Here is a 23,211-nt window from a genome sequence, read left to right as displayed (position 1 = left end):
TGTACTCTTCAACTCTTTTTGCTATTCCTTTACATAACCCATTTGTATACACTATATTGTACAAATTTTAAATAGCATCTTTAGTTTTATACAAGGGCTTCCTTTGAAGTTTCGGGTACTAACTTATAGCCACTGTAACCACTTACTGCCACACGCATCCAATGAAGGAATCTACTAACACATGGAAATATACAAGTCACTAAAATGTAAACTTCAATGAATTCTTTTCTTTTTCTTTTCCCTCTAATCATTCTGAAGATGTTTATTAAATGTAACAAGGTAAATATAAATTTACTCCAATTTGATAAACAGAAACAGCTATAAATGTTCCAAATTCAATTAAATAATGACTTTTAAACACCAATGATCCACTTCCCATTGTTAATTATTGCTCCATTTCTTATCTTCTGTATATATATATATATATATATATATATATACATATATATAAGTGCATATATACATGCATATATATATATACACACATATATATACATATATATATATACATATTTATATATATACATACATATATATACATATATACATACATATATATACATATATATATATACATATATATATATATACATACATATATATACATATATATATATATATACATATTTATATATATATATATATACATACATATTTATATATATATATATATATATATATACATATTTATATATATATATATATATATAATATATATATATATATATATACAAACATACATACATAAAATATAAATTAGAGATAAAACCACTATTATGCAACTCAAATAGTGATAGACATAAACCAATACATAAATAGCCAGTATATATATATATTATATATATATATATATTATATATATATATATATATATATATATATATATATATATATATACAAACATACATACATAAAATATAAATTAGAGATAAAACCACTATTATGCAACTCAAATAGTGATAGACATAAACCAATACATAAATAGCCAGTATATATATAATTTTTTTTATATGATATATAATTTTTAAAATATATAACTTATAACTAGATCTCAAAAAGTATAATGAATGATAAAATATAATATAATATACAAACATACATATATATATATATACATACATAAATATTATTCAAAGAAATTTCAATTCTGTTTTTTATGTTTTATTTATATTCTTTATAATATTAATGTAGAATATAGAATATATAGTATAAATACTATATATATAGTAAAATGAAATGAAGTATTGATTGTCTTATTGAATAGATGAAATATTGAATATAAAATATTAATGGACTAGTATACTTTCTTGCATTATAGCAGTCTTCAAGGTCCCAGGTTGTGACAAGAGTGTTTCAACTATATATATATATATACATATATACATACATATATATATACATACACACATATACACAAACACATATACACAAACACATATATATATATATATATATAAATACATACATATATATACATATATACAAACAGGTGGTGCTGCAGCATGGCCACAGTCAAATGACTGAAACAAATAAAAACAAAAAACATATAAAAACAGACACACACACTTATGTATATATATATATACTATTGAACCTTGGGAGGGGCATTATGCCAGTAATAATAAACACATGCTCTGGTTCAGTCCTTTACCATTATTGTTAGTTACTCTGTTAACCAATTTATCAATTAGCTGGTTTTTACTAATTTTTCAAACTCATATGTTAAGCACTTTCATCAAATAGTTAATCATTCAAATGTTCAGTATTGTTAGTGTTGTCATTTCTGTTTTTGTCAAATAATTATTTCATCACATTGTTGCAATCTCTTCAGTGACACGTCTCTATATTTCCATTTCTATACATTTTACATGTGTATATCATATAAGGACTGTACCTTAAGCAACAATCTTTTTTCTATGCACGGCACAAAAGACTATAGCAACTGACCAGGCTATATCTGTTCCAGGGTCAGAGCCATGCCCATCAACATACAAGACCACCATTAAACAAGGCAAACGATATACAAACAATGGCTCTTTTTCATAATGTGAAAGTGATACCAACGCTAGTCTCCATCACAATATAATGAAGCTGACCATGTATGGGCCAAAGGAACCAGGAGACATGCAGCCTATGAGAAGCACCCAAAATCTATTCACTCTGAACTTCCATAAAACAGACTGGAAATCTATTCAGAAAGCGATTATCAAACAGGATAGGCCTCGATGTCTCTCTACGCCTGATACTGACATGAAATTCAAAGAATTCATGCCCATAATGCAAGCCGTATGTTACAAGAATGTCCCATAGAGAAAGGCCACTACACATAAGAACAAAATTCACAAGGAGAGGAAAGTTCTTATGATCCCAAATGTAAAAAGCACCCAGTACATTTGTAATGTGGTTGGCCTTAGAAAGGACACCCAGCTGCATACAGTGGAGCCTGGTACATCTCTCTAGCTCACCAGAGATGTGGTGTGCAGGAGAGATGACTGCGCTGGTATGTCCATGTGGTGAGAATGGATGAGGATAGCTATGTGAAAAAGTGCCACACCCTAGTGGTTGAGGGAACCTGTGGAAGAGGTAGACGCAGAAAGACCTGGGATGAGGTGGTGAAGCATGACCTTCAAACATTAGGCCTCACCGAGGCAATGACTAGTGACCAAGACCTTTGGAAATATGCTGTGCTTGAGAAGACCCAGCAAGCCAAGTGAGACCATAACCTGTGGCCTATGCCAGGGGTGTAACCAGCCCACTTATGCGTACCTTTCCTTCACTGGACACTAAACTGCTTGTGAACACCTGTTGAGGCAATCGAAATCGAAATCAAATTCAATGACTGGAATCTGTGCTAGTGGACTGCTAAGAGCACCATCCGAACATGATCATTGCCAGAGCAGCTGACTGGCTTTCATCCTGGTAGCATGTAAAAAGCAACATTCGAGAGTGATCGCTACGGACGTCGCCTTACTGGCACATGAAAAAAGTGAGGTCGTTGCCAGTGCCGCTGGACTGGCTCCTGTGCAGGTAGCATGTAAAAAACACCTTTTGAGCGTGACCATTGCCAGTACCACCTGACTGGCCCACTTGCCAGTGGCACGTAAAAGTACCCACTACACTCTCAGAGTAGTTGGCATTAGGAAGGGCATCCAGCTGTAGAAACTCTTCCAGATCAGATTGGAGCCTGGTGCAGCCATCTGATTCACCAATCAAATCGTCCAGCCCATGCTAGAATGGAAAGCGGACATTAAATGATGATGATGATGATATATATTATCTTTTACTTGTTTCACTCTTTGGACAGTGGTCATGTTGGGGCACCGTCACAAAGGCTTTAATCTATATTCTTTGTATGTTTTATCTATGTGTGTATAGTTGCCATTCTATTATTCACATATGTATATATTGACTATATTTTTTGTTTTTCAAATGGTTTTATATATACACCATTCATGTCTATGTTTAAGAACTCACAGCATTTGTAAGTTTGACTTTTTAAGTATATTTATCTTAGCAATCATGCCTAATTGCATATTCTTTGTTTTATTCTTTATCTCTTGCCACCCTAGCACTTCATTACTTTGTATTGATAACTTTCATCCCCCCCGGTGTTAGGACAATTTGTTCCTGGTTATTTCATCATCAGTTAATTTGTCGTTGATCAATTCATCGCTGGCCAATTCATCCCCAAATACTCTCAAATGTGATTTTCTAGGGAAAGTTTAGAACAATCATATTAGAATTAAAATTGTCAGACAGTTTTAGATATTTTTTACTTTCTTTAAACCCCCCCCCCCCACTACCTCTTTCTCTCTTAAGTATCTGTACTGAACAGTTCGTGAACAAAGATTTTCAAGCAAATCAAATTAACTTCATTCAATACGCTTACCCATCAACATGACTACCTGCAAGATCATAACTTAAGAGAAGAGAAAGGAAAAATCAAAGGGGTCAATCAAGAAAATTATATATAAACAAAAAATAAGCAGAATGCAGATGGATGAAGATATACTGGAGGTGTGAAAATCGTGTGTGCAAGGTGAGACTTCACACAGATGAAAGAGCTTAAGAAGATTGGGAAGCATAATCATGCTTCAACTGCTGCAGAGGTAAATGCAAGGATAACAGTTTCAAATATCAAAGGAAAGTCTATTTCATCTTGCAATGTCCCTTGCGCAATTATTACTAGTGAAGTCCAGAATTTAAATGACTGTACATTGTCACAAATAACTCTGTTTGTACAGCTTAATAGGAATATTAGATGTTGGGGGCAGGCTGATTCCAACTATCCTGCCATCCCTCTTACAAATGTTGCGTTTTCCATTCCAAGTAAATATTCGTACCTTGACAATGATGCAACATATTTACAGTATGACAACAGGAGGAAAGATTCAAAATGGATACTAATACACATATAGTAGATGTTTTGCCAAAATAAATGAATTACTACAGAATGAGGGACCTGATGATATAATTATGGATTTTGAAAAAGCAGTCCATAACGGATATCTGGAATCATTTCCTGGGTCAAATTTGTCATGTTGCTTGTTTCATTTAGGACAAAATATGTACAAGCATGTCTGTGCAAGAAGGACTAAAATGCAGATATCATGATGATGACAGTTTTAGTCTAAAAATGTGGTGTTTTGTTGCCCTTGCCTTCCTGCCATATGATGGTGTAGAGGGATATGAACAACTTGTAGATGATGATGATGATATTCCTCAGTCAATTGCATCCTATTTTGAAAATAATTATATAGAATCATCGAGAGGAAGAGGACAGAGGAGGCAACACCTTGAACTTCCATTTCCATTACCTATATGGAATGTTTGAGATCGATGTATGATGGGGGTTGCTCATACTACAAATAGTTTAGAAGCCTACTACAGCATGCTGAAAAACACAGTGAATATTAGTCATTCAAATATTTGGAAATTTATTGATGTGATTAAATGTGAGGAAAGGTTTGCTAGTACCAAATTGCACAAGTTTATGCAAGAAGAACCAAGCTAAAAGAAAAAATACACAGATATGAACCTACATATAAAAAATTTCATGGAAAAATATGAACCAAACCAAAAAAATTATTTTTCTAAAAGTAATTGTACACAATCTTAAATTTTAAGAAAAAATAAATATTAAAATAAACGTTTTTTTATTCAGATATATGTTCTTCCATTTTTCTTATGATCTCGACGAATCGACTGACAGTGAATTGACCTGGGGACAAATTGACCAATGATGAATTGATTGGGGACAAATTGCCGTGACAAATTAACCGGATACCCTCTCCCCCAATGCCTATACAGAGTGTGCTGTAAAGAAATCCCAATTATTTAAATAAGTTTATTTTATTAAATTTAGTTTGAAATTACACATAAATAATTGAAATGCACTGCTCAACATTCAATTGTTCATGTACACTCCACTGTTTCTTTACATTTGATGAGTAAAATGTTTCAATATGACTGATAAAGGCAAAGTGAGATTGTAGCTCAGAAAAAAAGCAGGACATAGCATCAAAGACATGGCTTCAAGGGTTGGTGTTCATCTCAAAACAGTCTATAATATCATGAAATGTTACAGTGAGACAGCTTCAATGGACAGCAAGCCAATTCTTGGTCAAAAATGATTTGTAAGGATGAAATAAGTGGTGGATGTTGTTCAAAGGAAAGTGTCACAAAATCCATGGCAGAGCAAGGGGCACCTGGCTAAAAGTCTTAATACCTCCCAAACAACCATGCAACGGATTGTGCATGAAGACTTAAATTGTAAGTCATTAAAATTGCAATGTTAACACCTAATTTCAGCCATTTCCAAAGCAAAACAATTGGACAAGTGCAAGAAAATGACAGATTCAGAGCACTAGTAATGTCCTCATCTGGTTGGACAAAAAGATATTCATTGTGAAGGCTGTAGCAAACACTCAGAATGACAGGATTTTGGCCATGAGGTCAGATGCTGTTCTCAAAGGTGCCCATTAAGTGTTTCACCAAATGAAATCCACCAGAGAGATGGTTTGGGCAGCAGTGTCATCTAATAGTGGAAAATCACCACTGGAATTCATTAAAGAGGGGACAAAGATCAATTTGGCAATTTACATGAAAATGTTGGAGGATAATGTTTTGCCATGGGTGACTGAAGCATTTGGATATAACTATGTGCACATGCAAGATGGCGCTCCTTCTCGTATGTTCAATATGACACAGCAGTAGTGCAGGAGTAATTTCAGAGGGTTCTGGGACAAGAATGTGTGATCTCCACCTCCAGCTCTGACGTCAACCCCATGGGCTTCACTATTTGGTCCATTCTAGTGATGTTCTCTCCTACATTCTTCTACCTTCTCCAACTCATGCATTATTAGTCATCCCTCACTACTTATCCACCTCACCCTACTTAATCTTTATAGTTGTTGTCTGCCTCCCTTTCTCTATTCTCCCCATCTCTTGCAAATCTTCACTCACTTGTCCTCACTTGTTTCTACTTACCTCCTGCCTTAATGGGCCACCAGGTCACCTTATTAGTATTACTTATCTCTTTGCAGCTCCATTTGATTGTTTTCATTCACTCCTCTAAATGTGAGTCCATATAGCTCCCCTACACAAGAACTTGTTCTGTCCCCTCCTCTTTAAACACTCATCTCCTGTGATAAAACATAGTCTGGCAAGAAACATGGTGATCTCACTAGTGCTGGTGGAAAAAAAAAGCACTCAGTACACTCTGTAAAGTGCAGAAACATACCAAAGTAGGCACCAGAGAATGATGCAATCCTTGGACCCATCAGATCCTGTCAAATTATCCAACCTGTGTCAACATGGAACATGGATGTTAAATGATGATGACGAATATATATATTTATCTTTTATCTTTTACTTGTTTCAAGCATTAGAATGTGGCCAATATTGGGCACTGTCTTGATGAATTTTAATCAAATGAGTCAACCCCAGTAATTTTTTTTTTAAGCCTGGTACTTATTCTCTAGGTCCCTTTTGTCGAACTGCTAAATTATAAGGGCATAAACAAATCAACATTGGTTGTCAAGTGATGGTGGGGAGAGACACAGATTCAAGCACACACATGACAGTTCCTGTTTACTAAATCCACCCACAAGGCTTTGGTCGAAGATGCTTGCCCAAGGTGCTACACAGTGGGACTGAGTCTGGAACCATGTAGTTGGGAAACAAACATCTTACCACACAGCCACCTATATACTTCATTTTTGTATTTGGTTTGCAAGACTCTTCATGTGAATTCATGAGTTGTGACAAACCTTGTTATTTGTTTGTCAAACTCCTTTTGCCACTATTTGCAATCTCATCAATGACATGCCCTCTCACTTCTAGGTCTCTCTGAGAATTATCCACAAGTATAAGACTACTTCTCAGACAGACTCAAGACAGACTCTTCTCAGACAGACTCTCTTGAAGAGAGAAAACATGTCACTGGTGAGGTATATGGCAATGAAGTCTTTGACAAACAAACAACTAATCAATTCTGTAACCAGTATATTAAACAAAGAAGTAATATTGAACAATTGAAATAACCCTCCTAAATACAACTATATACATACATACACACACACATATACACATACACACACATAGAGGAAGAAATGAGATTAAAAATCCAAGTAAACAATTTATAAGTACTCTGTAGGGATCAAACTTGATTAAGTAAATTGTCCAGTGAAAGCCAATGTAATCCATGTATGCCATACTATTACTTTCTGCTGCTACTTGTCCAATTTGTAAATCTGAAGTTCAAACACCAAATAAATTTAGTATAAATTCACAGAGTATAGTAGAAAAACACAAAAGAATGAACAATTATACATTCTTTAATCAGCTTATGCATTTTTTAGATATACTGGCAAATTCCAAAATTCTTTGATGCAGTAATCATGCATTTTAATCAATCCTATATTTGATAGACTAAGATTCTACAGAGATACAGAAATTTAACATCATCCTATCTTTATCAACACAGTAAATTTAGAGAGTTTGTTGAAATGGATTTAGCCTATCCACTTAATAATAGTAATAAAGATGGCTGCAACTGTAATAATGCAAATGATATTAATAACATCAATAATAATGATTTCAAGGCCAGCAATTTTGGAGGAGGGGTAAGTCAATTACACCAATCATAGTACTTAACTGGTGCTTATTTTATCAAACCTGAAAAGATGAAAGCTAAGTCAGTATCAGTGGAATTTGAACTCAGAACAAAGACAAATGAAATGCTGTTAAGCATTTCTTACCCAACATGCTAATGATTCTGCCAGCTCGCTGCCTCTTATGGTCTTGAATTTTGGCACAATGTCAGCAAATTTGGGGGAAGGGATGAGTCAATTAAATTGACCCCAGTGATCAACTGATATTTATTTTATTGACCCCAAAAGGATAAAAAGCAAAGTTGACCTCAGCAGAATTTAAACTTAGAACATAAAGACATAAAATGCTGCTAAGCATTTTTTCCAGTGTGCAAACAATTCTGCCTACTTTCTGCCTAAACAATAATAATAATTCTTTCTGGTATTGGCATAAGGCCTGAAGTTTTGGGGGAGGAGGCTTTTTTAAGTAAATTTGTCTCAAGTCTCAAAAAGAGGAATGTTTGTAATGCACTACTCTATCAGGTTAGGTCAGGTGTGGAGATATGTACCATTGCAGTGTGATACTGCATTCACCAGTTGTTGGTATATTCCCAGGTCCTCCTGGTCAACCCATCAAGCAGTGTCCCAGTCAATCCATGTCTCCACAAGAAACCAGCTCATCTTCAATGACCATATGGCATGTTGTCAACCAATACAAGCCATCAACCCAGCTGGGTCCTTGGTGAAGAGAACATGGTAAGCAGCATCTAACTCAGAAAATCAAGCAACATGGCCAAACAGTCTGCACTGGTTCTCCCAAATCATACAAGTGACAGGACATGTCCCGGTTTCTGAGTAGAGACGTTGGTTGGATATGAAATCTACCCAATGATAATCCATAATATTCAATTCCTTCAGTACAAGGACTAGTGTATTATCAAGGAAAACTAAAATGCAACTTATGTCTCGAGGAGACACTGTATATCCTTGTATCCAAATCTATAATATTAAATAAAAGAAATGAATTTATGTTAAGATGCACACATTTACTTAAAAGAACCTTTAAAACCTTCTCAAATAAATGTAGTATTGATTAATGTACTCTAATATCTGCTTTTCTTGGTCAGCTAGTAGAGACATTAATATAATAAAAGAAATCATCATCATTATTATTGTAGTTGTTATTGATATTATCATTGTTTTAATTTTTTTAAAATTCCATTAGTTGTTTAATTATAATTTTTAAAATTTATATTTTCAACTTTATTTTTTATCTGAATTTATTTTAATCTTTTTACAAGTATTTTCATTTTTAATATTTATTATTTTAAGGAAAACAATTATTTTGGTTATTTTCCTTTAGAATTCTCATTAACACAAGTTTTCTTCTCCTCATAGTTTATATTTAGAATTTGTACTGATCAAATGATATTTCCATTAGGACCTACTGAATAATATGGTTCTGCATAGCTCTGTTGTGTATTTGAATTGGTCAGTAATAGACCAAAAGGGTTAGGAATTTTGCTATAAATATTCTTGAAGATGAGGGAGAGGACTGTAAAAACTAAGTATTATATTAGAATGCTGACATGATCTGATAAATACTATTCTTAAGTTGGTTTGCTGAAGCACCACTCTACCCCTTATACTGGTCAAATATTGTTAGTTTTACAACTATCTCCCTTAAAATATTCTCTGTTGCAAGCAGTGTGGTACAGCTTTGATAAAGATGAAATAGTGTTGAATTTCTCTATCAGCAGAATCTGACTCGATCAAATATGGGATTGCTTAAAATGCATAATTACAGCATCAGGTAATCTTGGTATTTGTCAGTCTACCTGAAATGTGCATAAGCTGATTAAAGAATGTATATTTCTCTATTCTTTTGGGTTCTTATATATGTATGTGTCTGTGTATATATATATACTAGCAATATTGCCCGGCTTTGTGTGACTATTAATCGCACTGAGGAAAATCAATACTTTTTACACAATGTACGTACGTGCGCTCGTGCGTTCTATGCACGCACGAATTAAGCTAAACTTGGATGAAGTTCAATCAAAATTCAATTATTTTGGTTTTAAAATCAAGCATTTAATGCCCTCTATTTTTGCGCTTATGTCTTCCATTTCCTCAATAGGAAGTACGTAGAAGCGTTTCATAAATTTTTGTTGATCAAATAATTGCATTGTTGAATTATTCTTTTAGATCAGTATTTCTCAACGGGGATTTCAGGGAGTCGCTGGCGATGTATCGTGATGATCAAAAATCCAGCCTGCTAAAATTTGGTTAAAGTGATTCAAACTGCAGACTCAACGCAAAATGGTCGCATTTAATTCAAAGTGTTAAAAATATTATGAAAACAATTGGTATGTGTTCACAAAGTCCAAATGATTAATACGAAAATACCCTCCAGGCTACATCCCGAAAATTCATTTCTTTGCCAAATTTCTACAATGTTTACGGCGATTCGTTTTTATATCTTGATTTTTTATTTTTCATGCAATTTACGCATGCTTGCACGTGTGGTGAACACAGTTCACATCAAACAGCTGACTGAATAAAGTTCACTATTCAATGCATGGAGGTAAGGCCTAAACAAACACATTATCGATTTTTGCACTTGCGAGATGAATTTCGGAACAGAAATAGCACAGTTCAATTTTCATTCGCCTAAACTTTAAGTGACCCATTTTAGGTGGTTCTACGATTTGTTGGCTAGGAGGAGATGTGCCAGGAAGTTAAACACACAGATACACACAAGTTATATATATATATATATATATATATATCACAATCAAGGAACGGCCATAATAGGCCATTCACCCACTAGAAATAACAGCCAAAAAGCTTCAACCGCAAAATAACATTAATTCTGTAAACCAGGAGAAAATTAAAAAAACATTTACCTTTTTTTAATTTTCTCCTGGTTTACAGAATTAATGTTATTTTGCGGTTGAAGCTTTTTGGCTGTTATTTCTAGTGGGTGAATGGCCTATTATGGCCGTTCCTTGATTGTGATATTGAACTTAAAAATGGTTTATGACTATTTAATTTTTTTCCCACTAGGCCGCTGGGGGCAAAAGAATTCTACAAAATTTTTTTGCCTCCCTATATTGATTAATTATATATATAAATATATCAAGACTGTTCATGTCTGGAACACCTTTGATCAGGGCTACCTTGGGGTTAAATGCATAACACACTCAATCTACAAGACTGCATAAAAAACAATTAATTACTATATGTCAAAATGTGCAACATGGTATTCAACTAGTTGGAGGAATGATTAACTATCCACATACAAAAGATTTGCTCATTCAGAGCTACACAACAAACATATAGATTGAAACAGACATCAGAAATAATCTCTTACTTTGCTTGCTTTATAATAAATTTGAGATCCCCTGGATCTCCATCTATGTGAGGTTCACCTGAAAGAAAAATAATAAGTTAATATAAATTTGGTTCTAATGGCCAAACTAAAATATTTTTTATATGTACTTTAATAGGGTAGTATATTACTTTTATTAGGTTGTGTATGATTGATTAACAAAAATGGTTTAAGAGCACATAGACTTTCTTAATTGCCCAGAGAGCTCTCTTAAGGTAGTAGTTTCTGCTACTTAGATGACCAAATTAGTAATAGTTGTGGATGCTCTGAAAGTATTGTTTCTAGAATAAGAATAGGATGGAGGAAGTTCAAAGAGTTAGTACCTCTACTGGCAACAAAAGACTCTCTCTTAGAGTGAAAAGTAGATTAAATGATGCTTGTGTACAAATGGCTATACTCCATAGTAGTGAGACATCAGCTCTAAAAGTGGAGGACATGTGTAGACTGGAGAGGAATGAAGGCTGTACGCTCCATTGGATTTGCAACATCAGTGTGCATGAAGAACAAAGCTCAACTGTGTTGAGAGAAAAGTTAGGCATAAGAGAGATTAAATGTGGCATACAGAAGAGAAGACTGCTTTGGTCTGGACATGTGATGCGTATGAGTAAAGACAGCAGTATACAGAAGTGCTTGTCACTGAAAGTGGATGGTACCTGTGGAAGAGGAAGATCCAGGAAGACGTGGGAAGAAGTGGTGAGGACCAATCTCAGGATGTTAGGGCTCATGGAGGAAGTGACAGTGGACTGAAATGTTTGGCGATATGAGGTTCTAGAGGAGACCTACCGATGTCAGTGAGATTGAGTGCTCAAAGCATTGTGTCCCACCTAAATGTAACAAACTTTTCACACACCTGACCCCAAGAAACCAAACTACTCCTTTTTTGAACTGCATCTTTCTCTTCCTCACATTTCCTCTTCATAAACTATGATTGTCTCCCATTCCATCCTTACACCTAGGTTTTCACCAATCATTGCAATCCCCACTTCCTACTTGCACCTTCTTGGCAATACTTGAGTGCGTATATTATGGCCTCTGTATTTTGAGGGTATGCCCTGGTAATTGCTACCATTCATCTCTCTCCTCCTTACTCTACCATCACATCTATGCTCTGATCCTTGTTACTTGTGAGCATATCCTGGCACTTCACAACCATCTCTCTTGCACTTTTGCTGTTTCCCACTCTCTCTCTTTTTCCCTTGCTCTTCCCTCTACAGCACCACACCTGTTTCTGCCTTCATTCTTGACCACTCTCTCACTCCTCTTGCTTTTCCCCCTGGCTACGTAACTAAATATTTCCTTTACATAAGCACATCTGTTTCTATCCTCTTTCTTATACATCTCTCTCCCTACATCACTCACTAGGTAACTATGTACCTCTTCTGTAGCAAGACACCTGTTTCTGCCTCTCTATTTCTTTGTCACACTCTAACCTTTCATCATCTGACACAAGCTCCCCTCCTCCAATGCCCCCACCTCTCTCAAAATTCCTTGTTTTGCAAGTTACTTGGTGACCCTGTGGATGCTGGTGCCACATAAAAAGCATCCAGTCCACATTATAAAGTGGTTGGCATTTGGAAGGGCATCCACCGATAAAAATCATGCCCAAACTAATCTCATTTGTGCTAGTGCCATGTAAAAAGCACTGAGACCACTCTTCAGAGTGGTTGGTGTTAACAAGGGCATCCAGCTGTAAAAACCCTGCCAAAACAGATACAGTAACCTGGCGTAGTCTTCTACCTGGCCAGCTCCTGTCAACCATCTTATCCATGTGTATGCATGGAAGGTGGATGTTAAACACTGATGATGATTATTACTTCAGGCTATCAATGCGCACAGTCAACTAATGTCAAATGCATGAAGCCTTTAGATATGAAGAAATAAACTGGTTTTTTTCAACACACACACATACATATACAAGGGGGTATACAGAAGTAACTAGGTTAGCTATAGGACAAACCCATTGTAGTTCAGGCTTCCACCACTAGAAGCCACTTGATGCAACCCTCCGGCATCTATCTGCTGACAGTCATACTGCCATGTGGTGCATCTTTGTTTTGCAGTACTTCTCCCATTTGTTAATTTTTGCAATGGCTAAAACAAAGGAACAGCATGCTTCCGTGAAATTCCATTTTCTGCTGGGGAAAACAATGGCTGAAACAGTTGTCATGCTTCAAAGAGCTTACAAGGATACTGCCATGAGCAAAACACAAGTTTACAAGTGGTTTCCATGCTTTAGTGATGGTCTCTTGTCATTTGAAGACCAACCTTGTTCAGGACAACTGTCAACCTCCCAAATGAATCAAAACATAATGATAATTCATGAACTGATCATGGAGGACCATCACAAAACAATTGACAAACTCGCTGATATGACTGGTGTGTTCTGGAGTTCCTGCCAACAAATTTTGAGTGAGGAATTGCAAATGAAAAGAGTTGCCTCAAAATTTGTTCCTTGCTTGCTCACAGAAGATCAAAAGCAGTCACAACTGAATGCATGTCATGAACTGAAAGAACAGTTGGAAGTTGATCTGAACCTTTCTTTCAAAGGTCATCACTGATGATGAAAGCTGGTGCTACGGAATTTGAAGATGTGGAAGAGGTGAAGAAAAAACAACAGAGGCATTAAAAGGCGTCACTTTGCAAGAGTTCCAGCACTGCTTCAAATAGTGGAAAATGTGCCTGGACTGATGCATTGCTTCAAGTGGAGAATACTTTGAAAGTGATGAAAGTGTAAACATGTGAAACAAAGTGAAGAAAATCACATGTATCTGAAGAGTCGTGTTTGATAATGTCCTACGTATAAGCACCACATTATAATTCTGCATGCCACTATATTAACAGGTTAGCATGTGCTTTACACTCTGTTGGATATTTATCGTCACAAATTGATGCTTGAAAAAATGCTTAGTGGCATTTCTTCTGGTTCTTTATGTTCTGGGTTCAAGTTCTGCCTAGTTAAGACTGCCTTTTGTGGTAGATAAAATAGGTACCAGTTGAGTACTGCAGTCAACGTAATCGACTAGCACCCTCCCCTAAAATTTCAAGGTTTGTGCCTCTAACAGAAAGGATTATTATTATTACCAGCAAAATACCATCCTCTGGGAAGTTTTCTGTTAGTTATTAATAATTCCCTTCTTCATTATTTGATTTTAGCATAATAGATAGGTTAGTTTAATAATTGTCAAATTTAGATCAAATCACATGTCAAGAGTGTGTTTGTATGTGTGTGTATCTATCTGTCTGTCTATCTGTCATGTACATCTTTTATCTCATTTGTTTCAGTCATTAGATTATGGCACTGCCTTCAAGAATTTGAATCAAACAAATTGATCCCAGTACTTTTGTTTACTTTTTAGACTGGTACTTTTCTATCAGTCTCTTTTGCTGAACCACTAAGTTATGAGGACATAAACACACCAACACCAGTTGTCAAGCGGTGGTGGGAAACAGACAGACACACATATGAAGGGCTTCTTTCAGTTTCCATCTATTAAATCCACTCACAAGGCTATAGCAGAAGACACAGAGTGGGACTGAACCTGGAACCGTGTGGTTGGGAAACAAACTTCTTACCACACACCCACACCCATTTATACATACAGATATACAATCAATACATACTGGTTATAGTGAAAGTAATGCAGAAGTGGGAATAACTTTTTTATTAGATGACATTCAAACTGCATATGTTGGTAGAGTAACTCTCCTTCTATACAAAAGTACTTCTCAACATAGACTCTGGCACAAGTAATGCATTTGTAGTATTGTTGAACCTGACTCTTGAATCTTCTCTTAAAAAAAATTCAGGTGGCACTTTCACAATGTAAGATGTAATTTGAAGGAGGTTTGGTTTTCTTGACAGCTCAAACACTGATGTGGTTTCCAACTACACATCAACTTCCCAATTTAATTTCATGCAAGTGATGATTATCAAAAATTAAATATAAAAACCTAAATGGAATTTCATAAAGCTACCAAGAGAAAGCCTTCCCTATGCCTGAAAAAAAAACACAACCACTGCCACCATGAACAACTAGGTGAAACTATCTCACTCCAATAAAATTCCTACTCTTGTTTATTATATTGAGGGTGATGATGAACTGTAATAATAATAATAAACAACAAGTATCATAGCTATGTGTTGAGAGGAATTCTTTCAGGTTTCTGGAAACATGGGTGTTTCAGTCAACATCCTTAAATGATCCTTATTCAAGGAACTTTTGAGTGGGATGGGCTACTCGATCTGAAGAAAAATCTAGCTGGGCCCCACCTGCAAGGTCATGCACTGTTTATCTTGATATGAGATCACCATGTCGTGCACATATGGTTGTGATGCATGTGCCTGGTGTACCCTTATCAGACGGGTATACTGGGCTTTGTATATTTTACCTCAGTGTCACTTTGATAGTATGCACTGCTTTCTCACTCAATAATAATAATAATAATAATAATAATAATAATAATAGCAGTGCAGTGCTGTCTCCAAGTGCAGTCTTCTTGCACCTACAGAGTATCTCAACAGGCATGATAGAGCAGCACGGTAATTTGCAAAAGCCTGGACTTGCCCCATGATAAAAACTGGTGGGAACACAACCCACCTCCAGTGCTTGAAAATGACCACATCTCACTCCTCTGGAACTTCACCATTCAAACTGACAGAAAGATAGATGCAAATAGGCCAAGCATCATATTGAAAGACTTCAGACAAAAAACATGCCTCCTCATTGATATGACTGTCCCAATCGATATAAACGTATCTGTCAAGACCTACCAGAAACTGAGCAAATATAAAGATCTTAAAATAGAAATCAGCAAAATGTGGAACCTGAAGACTAAAACAATATCTGTTGTCATAGGTGCCCTGGGAATGATAGCAAAAGGGGCTGATTGCTACCTAACTCAGATACCAGGAAACCCCAAAATGGCAGAAATTCAAAAGATAGTGCTCATGGGAACTGCTCATATCCTACACAAAATACTTTCTATGTAATCTCAAGTTTTAAAACAAACAATTTTCGTATGGTTCTTTAGACATTCACTAGTACAACACTAAGTACAAAACCAAATATATGGCACCCTAGGCATAACACCAACATGAACTTCCAACTTGTCTCTTGAGGTCTCTGGGTGAGACTTGGAGCCAGCTTGTGCAAATGTAAAGCGAAAGTCAAACATAGAACAATAATAATAATAATCCTTTCTAATATAGGCACAAGGCCAGAAATTTGGGAGAAAGGGAAGAGTCGATTACATTGACTTCAGTGTTTCACAGGTACTTAATTTATTGACCCCGAAAGGACGAAAGGCAAAGTTGATCTTGGCGGAATTTGAACACAGAACATAAGGACAGATGAAATGCTGCTAAGCATTTTGCCCAGCATGCTAACGATTCTGCCAGTTCTCTGCATTAATAATAATAATAATAATAATCCTTTCTACTGAAGGCACAAGACTTGAAATTTTGGGGGAGGGGACTAGTCAATCATGTCAACCCCAGGGAAACGTTGGTACTTAATTTATCAACTCCAAATGGATGAAAGGCAAAATCAACCTTGGCGGAATTTGAACTCAGAACACAGTTTGCCCAGCATATTAACAATTCTACTAGCTTGTAGCCATAATAATAATTCTTTCTACTATAGGCACAAGGCCTCAAATTTGGGGGAGGAGATAGTTGATTACATTGACCCCAGTACTTAACTGGTACTTAATTTATTGATCTCAAGAGAATGAAAGGCAAAGTTGACCTTGGAATTTTGAACTCAGAATGTAAAGACAGACAAAATGCCATTAAGCGTGCTAACAGTTGTACCAGCTCATTGCCTTAATAATAATAATCCTTTTTACTGGAAGGACAAGGCCTCAAATTTGGGGGAAGGGATTAAGTAGATTACAGCAACTCCAGTGCATGACTGGTACTAATTTTATTGACCCCCAAAAGGATGAAAAGCAAAGTTGACCTCGGTGGGATTTTGAACCCAGAACATAAAGACAGACGAAATGCCACTAAGCATTTTGCTTAGTGTGCTATCAGTTCTGCCAGTTCATTGCCTTAATAATATGTGCAAATAAGTTTGCTTCTTGCTTCCTCGCTTAATTCCACACAGCATTCTATCCTACCCTGATGATACTAACTAATCTGTCTCAGCTTAATTTAATTTAATCTAACTTTAACCTTAAGTCAGTTTAATTCAATTGTAATTTATTGCTTGTCCCTTCTCTCGCCTATGTTTCCTTATCAGCTTTGTGCCCATCCTCATCCACCACCAATACTGGAAAACCTCTCTCATACTGGATACTTCTCTCTTGTATCACGAATATCTCACGGCAACCTCTCAACCCCTGCCCCACTGTTAGTTGCATCCATATTGCTGCAATACAAACACACTTCTTTACCCACTCAACCCCATCCATATTGCAGCAATACAAGCGTGACTATGTAGCACTTATTGCTTACATGTAATGAAATATTTACCCCTATCCTATCCATTTACCTAACTTACCTGTATTTGTACTAACATTGTTCTGTACTAAAACTAGTATATATGGCAACCACCACAAATAGAGGTAACAATAATTAACTAATTAGACTATATATGTCTTCACTTATACCTGTACTAACATTGCTTATACTAATGCTTGTATAAGACTTATGTCCAGAGGAGATGGCAAGGGTAGCATAATTGATGGTGGAATGTGAGGACAACTGCTATGAGATGTTTGTTGGCCAATGCTCATTACAGCCTTCTTTTCAGATGTTGAAAGCCACAGTTTCCCCTCTACATGTTACCTTGTGCCTCCCTTTACATTCCCTCAGAGTTGGCACAGTCAATGTAGGCACATTGAAAAGTGGGTCTGGTAAGATTGCTGAGATGCTTGAAAGGAGATGTATTGATGTGTGGAATAATGCAAGGACAACTGCTATATGTCTGTTGGTCAATGCTCATTACAACCAAGAAGTTCGGTGGAGAGGAGCTTCAACCAGGTTCCTCACAGGCAAAAGACATAGGTATAAACTCTTCTGGGAGGGCAACTGTAATAGGGAGGAGGCATTTGATATACTTCTAGTAGAGAAATGGGTAAGTAAGGTGATTGAGGTAGTCATAGTATGTGATAAGGTACTTAAGCTCAGACAAGTTTTGCAGAATAGCACAGCAACAATCATCTCTGCCTATGCTCCACAAGCAGGCCCACCAAATGAACAAAAGGACTGCTTTTATGACACACTTCTATAGGCTACATCAAAGACAAGCGACAGTGACCTTATCTTCATGGCTGGTGATTTCAATGGACATGTTGGGTAGCACCCAAGTGTCTTCCAGTGGGTGCATGGTGGCCATGGAATTGGCTCTGGAAATGAGAAGGGAACCAAAGCTGCTGGAGTTCTGTGATGCAAATGACCTAATGATTTGCAATACCAGCTTCAGTAAACCAGCCAGTCACTTGATAACTTATAAATACGGTGACCATACTAGCCAGAGCGATTACATTCTCATCAGAAAGCAGGATTCATGGCTGCTCATAAATGCAAAGTCCTTCCCTGGAGAAGAGTGTACCCCTCAGCATATGATATTTGTTCATGACTTCAAACTGCAGGCATGAAGGATTCCAAGAAGTAAGCCAGTTTGGAAAAGAAAGATCTGAAACCTTAAGGATCCTTTCAATAGGTAGATGAGAAGGGGGAGGAGTTACAGAGCTGCAATACAGAGGATAACTGGAAGTTTCTACAAGACAACTTACTGAGAGCCACAGATCAAATTTGTGGGTGGTGCAAAGACCCAACCAGACCTAGGGTGACATGGTGGTGGAACAATGTAGTTGACAGGGCTAGGAAAGCAAAGAAACAGGCTTGGAAGGACTGGAAGGGTGGTGGTAGCAAGGAGCTATATCAGGCAGCTAGAAGGGAAGCTAGGAAGCAGATGTACTTAGGCAGGGGTGAAGCAGAAAGGAAGAAGTTTGCCAATGTTATGCAGCATGAGAACCAGTGGCTTCAAGTATTTCGGTTTGCAAGACAGTGTGCCAGAGAAAATTGTAATGTGGTAGAGAAGTGTGTTTGGATGGATGATGGTTCACTTGCAGTTAGTAACTTTGCAAACTTTGCTTGGAAGTGCCACTACATAGAAAACTCATGGGAGAAGGAGAGTCTGCCTAAAGTTGGTCCAACAGAGGGACCAGCAATCCGAATAGACAGTAGCATTGTTGACAAAGCCATAAATGATATGAAGATGAAGAAAGCCCCTAGCCCATCAGGAATAACTGCTGAGATGCTTTTATCTGGTGGTGTGGGTTATGGTCTAGTCACCCATATAGTTAAGCAGGTGGTCCATGGAGGAGTCATATCCAATAACTGGTGTAGTAGCACGATAGTCAACAGCCACAAAGGTAAAGGTAATGCCTTAGATAGAAATAATTACAGAGGTATCAAATTGTTGGATCAGGTGATGAAAGTTACTGAGAGGATCATACCCCAACTAATTAAGGAGAATTAGTCTAGATGAGAAGCGAAAGCCATGGACACATAAGAGGTGCAGCAATATGAGAGTAAGGTTAACTGGGAAAATAATTTTTGTGTGGAAAGTGCACAGGTACAATAAATACCAAAAATGTTAAGAAAACAGACTCCATCTTTAATTTAATATTAAAGGTGCCACCATAAGGATAACCTGGAAACAGATGCCAAGGGAAAATAGAAAGAAAGAAGGAAAGCAAACAGAGACAATATCAGTGGGGTAAGCTAGAGGTAGTTGATAGCTTCCATTATCTAGGTAACCAAGTCAGTAGCATGCTCCAAGAGTGTAGCTGTGAGAATAAGAATAGCCTGGGTAAAGTTCAGAGAGCTCCTACCTCTGTTGGCAACAATGGGCCTCCTACTCAAAGTGAAAGGCAGACTGTATGATTCATGTGTGCGAAAAGCTATGCTACATGACAGTGAAACATGGGCTGTGACCACCAAGGACATGAGTAGGCTTTTAAGGAATGAAGCTAGCATGCTTCACTGTATATGCAATGTCAGAATGCATGTACAACAGAGTGTAAGCATCTTGAGAGAAAAGTTGGGCATACGAGGCATCAGGTGTGGTGTGCAAAAGAGACAACTGTGCTGATATGGTCATGTGATGCATATGGATGAGGACAGTTGTGTAAAAAAGTACCAATCTCTAACCATGGAGGGAACTGGTGGAAGAGGTAGACCCAGAAAGACATGGGATGAGATGGTGAAGCATGATCTTCGAATGTTGGGCCTCACAGAGGCAATAACTAGTGACCAAGACCTTTGGTGGTAAGCAGTGCTTGAGAAGACCCTTCAAGTCAAGTGAAATTGTAGTCATGGCTGATGCCGGTGTCACATAACTGGTACCTATGCTGGTGGCACATAAAAAGCACCTCTTGAATGTTGGGCTTCACAGAGGCAATGACAAATGACCAAGACCTTTGACAATATGCTGTGCTTGAGTAGAAAACTCACCAAGCCAAATGAAATCATGGTAGATACGTGTCATGCAATTGGCACCCATGTTGATGGCATGTAAAAGCACCCATTACATTCTTGGAGTGGTTGGCATTAGGAAGGGTATCCAGCCATAGAAACCATTCCAAATCAGACTGGAGTCTGGTGCAGCCCATCAGCTTACCAGCCCTGGTTAAACTGCCTAACCCATGCCAGTATGGACAATGGATGTATGATGATGATGATGATGAGGAGGAGGAGGAGGAGCAGCAACAACAACAACAACAACAGCAGCAGCAGCAGCAACAACAGCAGCAGCAGCAGCAACAACAACAGCAGCAGCAGCAGCAGCAGCAACAACAACAACACACATTATTATTATTATTAGTATTATTATTGCACCTTCAGCGATAAAAGGATGTTCTTGACCATCACGCATACCAGGTTCAATTTCAACTTCTAACATTTTTTCTTCTGGAACAAATCTACATAAAAAGATCAAATTAAAAGATTCAAATATATAAGAAGTTATAAAACTTGACAAAAAATAAAAATTAAGTACAATAGATATGTATTTAAAAGAAAAATTTTATTAACAATCAATAAGATTCAGGAGAAATTTGAGTGTTAGGGAATTTATATAAATATCTTATCGCTTCTATCAAGGAGACAGTTTGTATTCTAAAGGTCCAACATTTCTAGTGATATCAGATTTGTTAGCAACTATTGCTATGAAAATGTGTTTTTCACATAAGAAGACTGAAACAAGGAAAGTAAATTTTTACCAAAGGTACAATACAATGTTATAAGAAGATTGAATTTAATATTCCTCCATATTAATTGTTTAAGTACTCTTTCTCAATAGATAATAAAACTAGACAGGCATTTGTTTGACAAACATGTAAAGTTTGGTCTCATTCCACAGTACTTTAGTTAAATGTGTTCTGCTCTAGTCCTAGCCTGATCAACTGAATTAAGTAGACATAAACTGCAGGAAGCCCACTGTGTATATTTGTATGCACATTATTGTGTGCATGCACAAATGTGCATAAACACTGATATTTTTCTCTTGTCATCAATCGCTTCAGTGAAACAGTGATGATGTTTGTATTTTTTGTTGACATTATGATTGGTCATTCTGCAATTTTGAAGATCTCTACAATAAAATGATCTTTTGCTCAAAAAACAGGTAATGGTTGGCAACAAGAAGACCATCTGGTCGTAAGATCTTGCCTTAAGTAACTATCTCGTCTAACCAATGTTAGCATGGAAAATGGGTCTTGAACTACTGAACAAACCAACAAACCAGTACTATATTATTACTGTATGGACTAGACACTAAATTTAATGTGCTCTATTATGGAGAGAAAGAAAGACAGAAGACATTGACAGACAGGTTAGTTAGATTTTTAAAATCCCAAATCTTTTTGATAATCAAAGCCTCATCATTCATACTGTTACACATTCATATCTGTGTGTTTGCGTTTGCCAAACTACTCCCTACTCTTGGCACTATTTGTTAGTGAACAATACAAACTGTGTGTTAAGTAAACAATGTATCACTACGCTAACGTCGTCCGTGTAATCAAGCAACGTCAATAAACACGTTAAATAATAACAATGGTTGTCTTTCCCAATACAACAAACTACACGCACAACACATACCAATTTAATCAGTTAACTGTCCAGCATTCATGGTAGATACTTCTTCAGATTACTTGCACTTAACATTTTATGATTACTTGCACACTATTTTATCAGATATTACTTCAGCTACCAACAACAACAATTAACACTGCACAAAGGAGTACTACTCTACACATTTAGGATGCTGCTACATAAACAGACAACCTCGACTGCATTTAAAGAAAGACCATTCAAGAAAATCAATCACAGATATGTCACAGCCTCTAGCCTACAATCGTGCAGTCTTCTCTTACTGTCAGTTTCTACAATATTCCAATGGCCTCTGATCCTGAGAGCTAGCCACTCTTGTGCTATCCCTACTCAGGTATTTTTGACTTATTTTCCTAATCTCATAACCCATGTTGTGTCCAATCTCCCAGGCTCCAAATCAATATTTCCAGTCCTTCCTCACTCAAATGTCATCCTTCTGGAATTTCTTTCCTACACATGACTTTCCTGCAGTCATCAATTTGCAATATAATAATTTTTGTCCTTGGGTAACAACTGTTATTTCCTATTTGCTTACCCCTAGAAAGGATGAAAAATGGTTGACAGTTCCATTAAATTTTGTTTTAGCTATATTTACCCAA

The 23,211-nt window shown here is 36.6% G+C and overlaps 1 protein-coding gene across 4 annotated transcripts in view; it reads right to left on the bottom strand.

Annotated features, from left to right (window-relative positions):
* LOC115227683 (dnaJ homolog subfamily B member 11) overlaps positions 1-23,211 on the bottom strand; it is an 89,184-nt gene that overhangs the window by 26,729 nt on the left and 39,244 nt on the right. For all 4 annotated transcript variants that reach the window (XM_029798435.2, XM_029798449.2, XM_036500241.1 and 1 more), the window contains 2 exons: positions 21,338-21,420; positions 11,470-11,527 (listed from right to left, as the gene is read on the bottom strand). In XM_029798435.2, the coding sequence (XP_029654295.1) occupies positions 11,470-11,527; positions 21,338-21,420 (141 nt within the window). The remainder of the gene's footprint in view (positions 1-11,469; positions 11,528-21,337; positions 21,421-23,211) is intronic.

This window comes from Octopus sinensis, linkage group LG2 (assembly GCF_006345805.1).
Source record: "Octopus sinensis linkage group LG2, ASM634580v1, whole genome shotgun sequence".
NCBI classification, from domain to species: Eukaryota; Metazoa; Mollusca; class Cephalopoda; order Octopoda; family Octopodidae; genus Octopus; species Octopus sinensis.
Note: the sequence above shows the minus strand (reverse complement) of the source record. Positions and strands in the feature narration are given on the sequence as shown.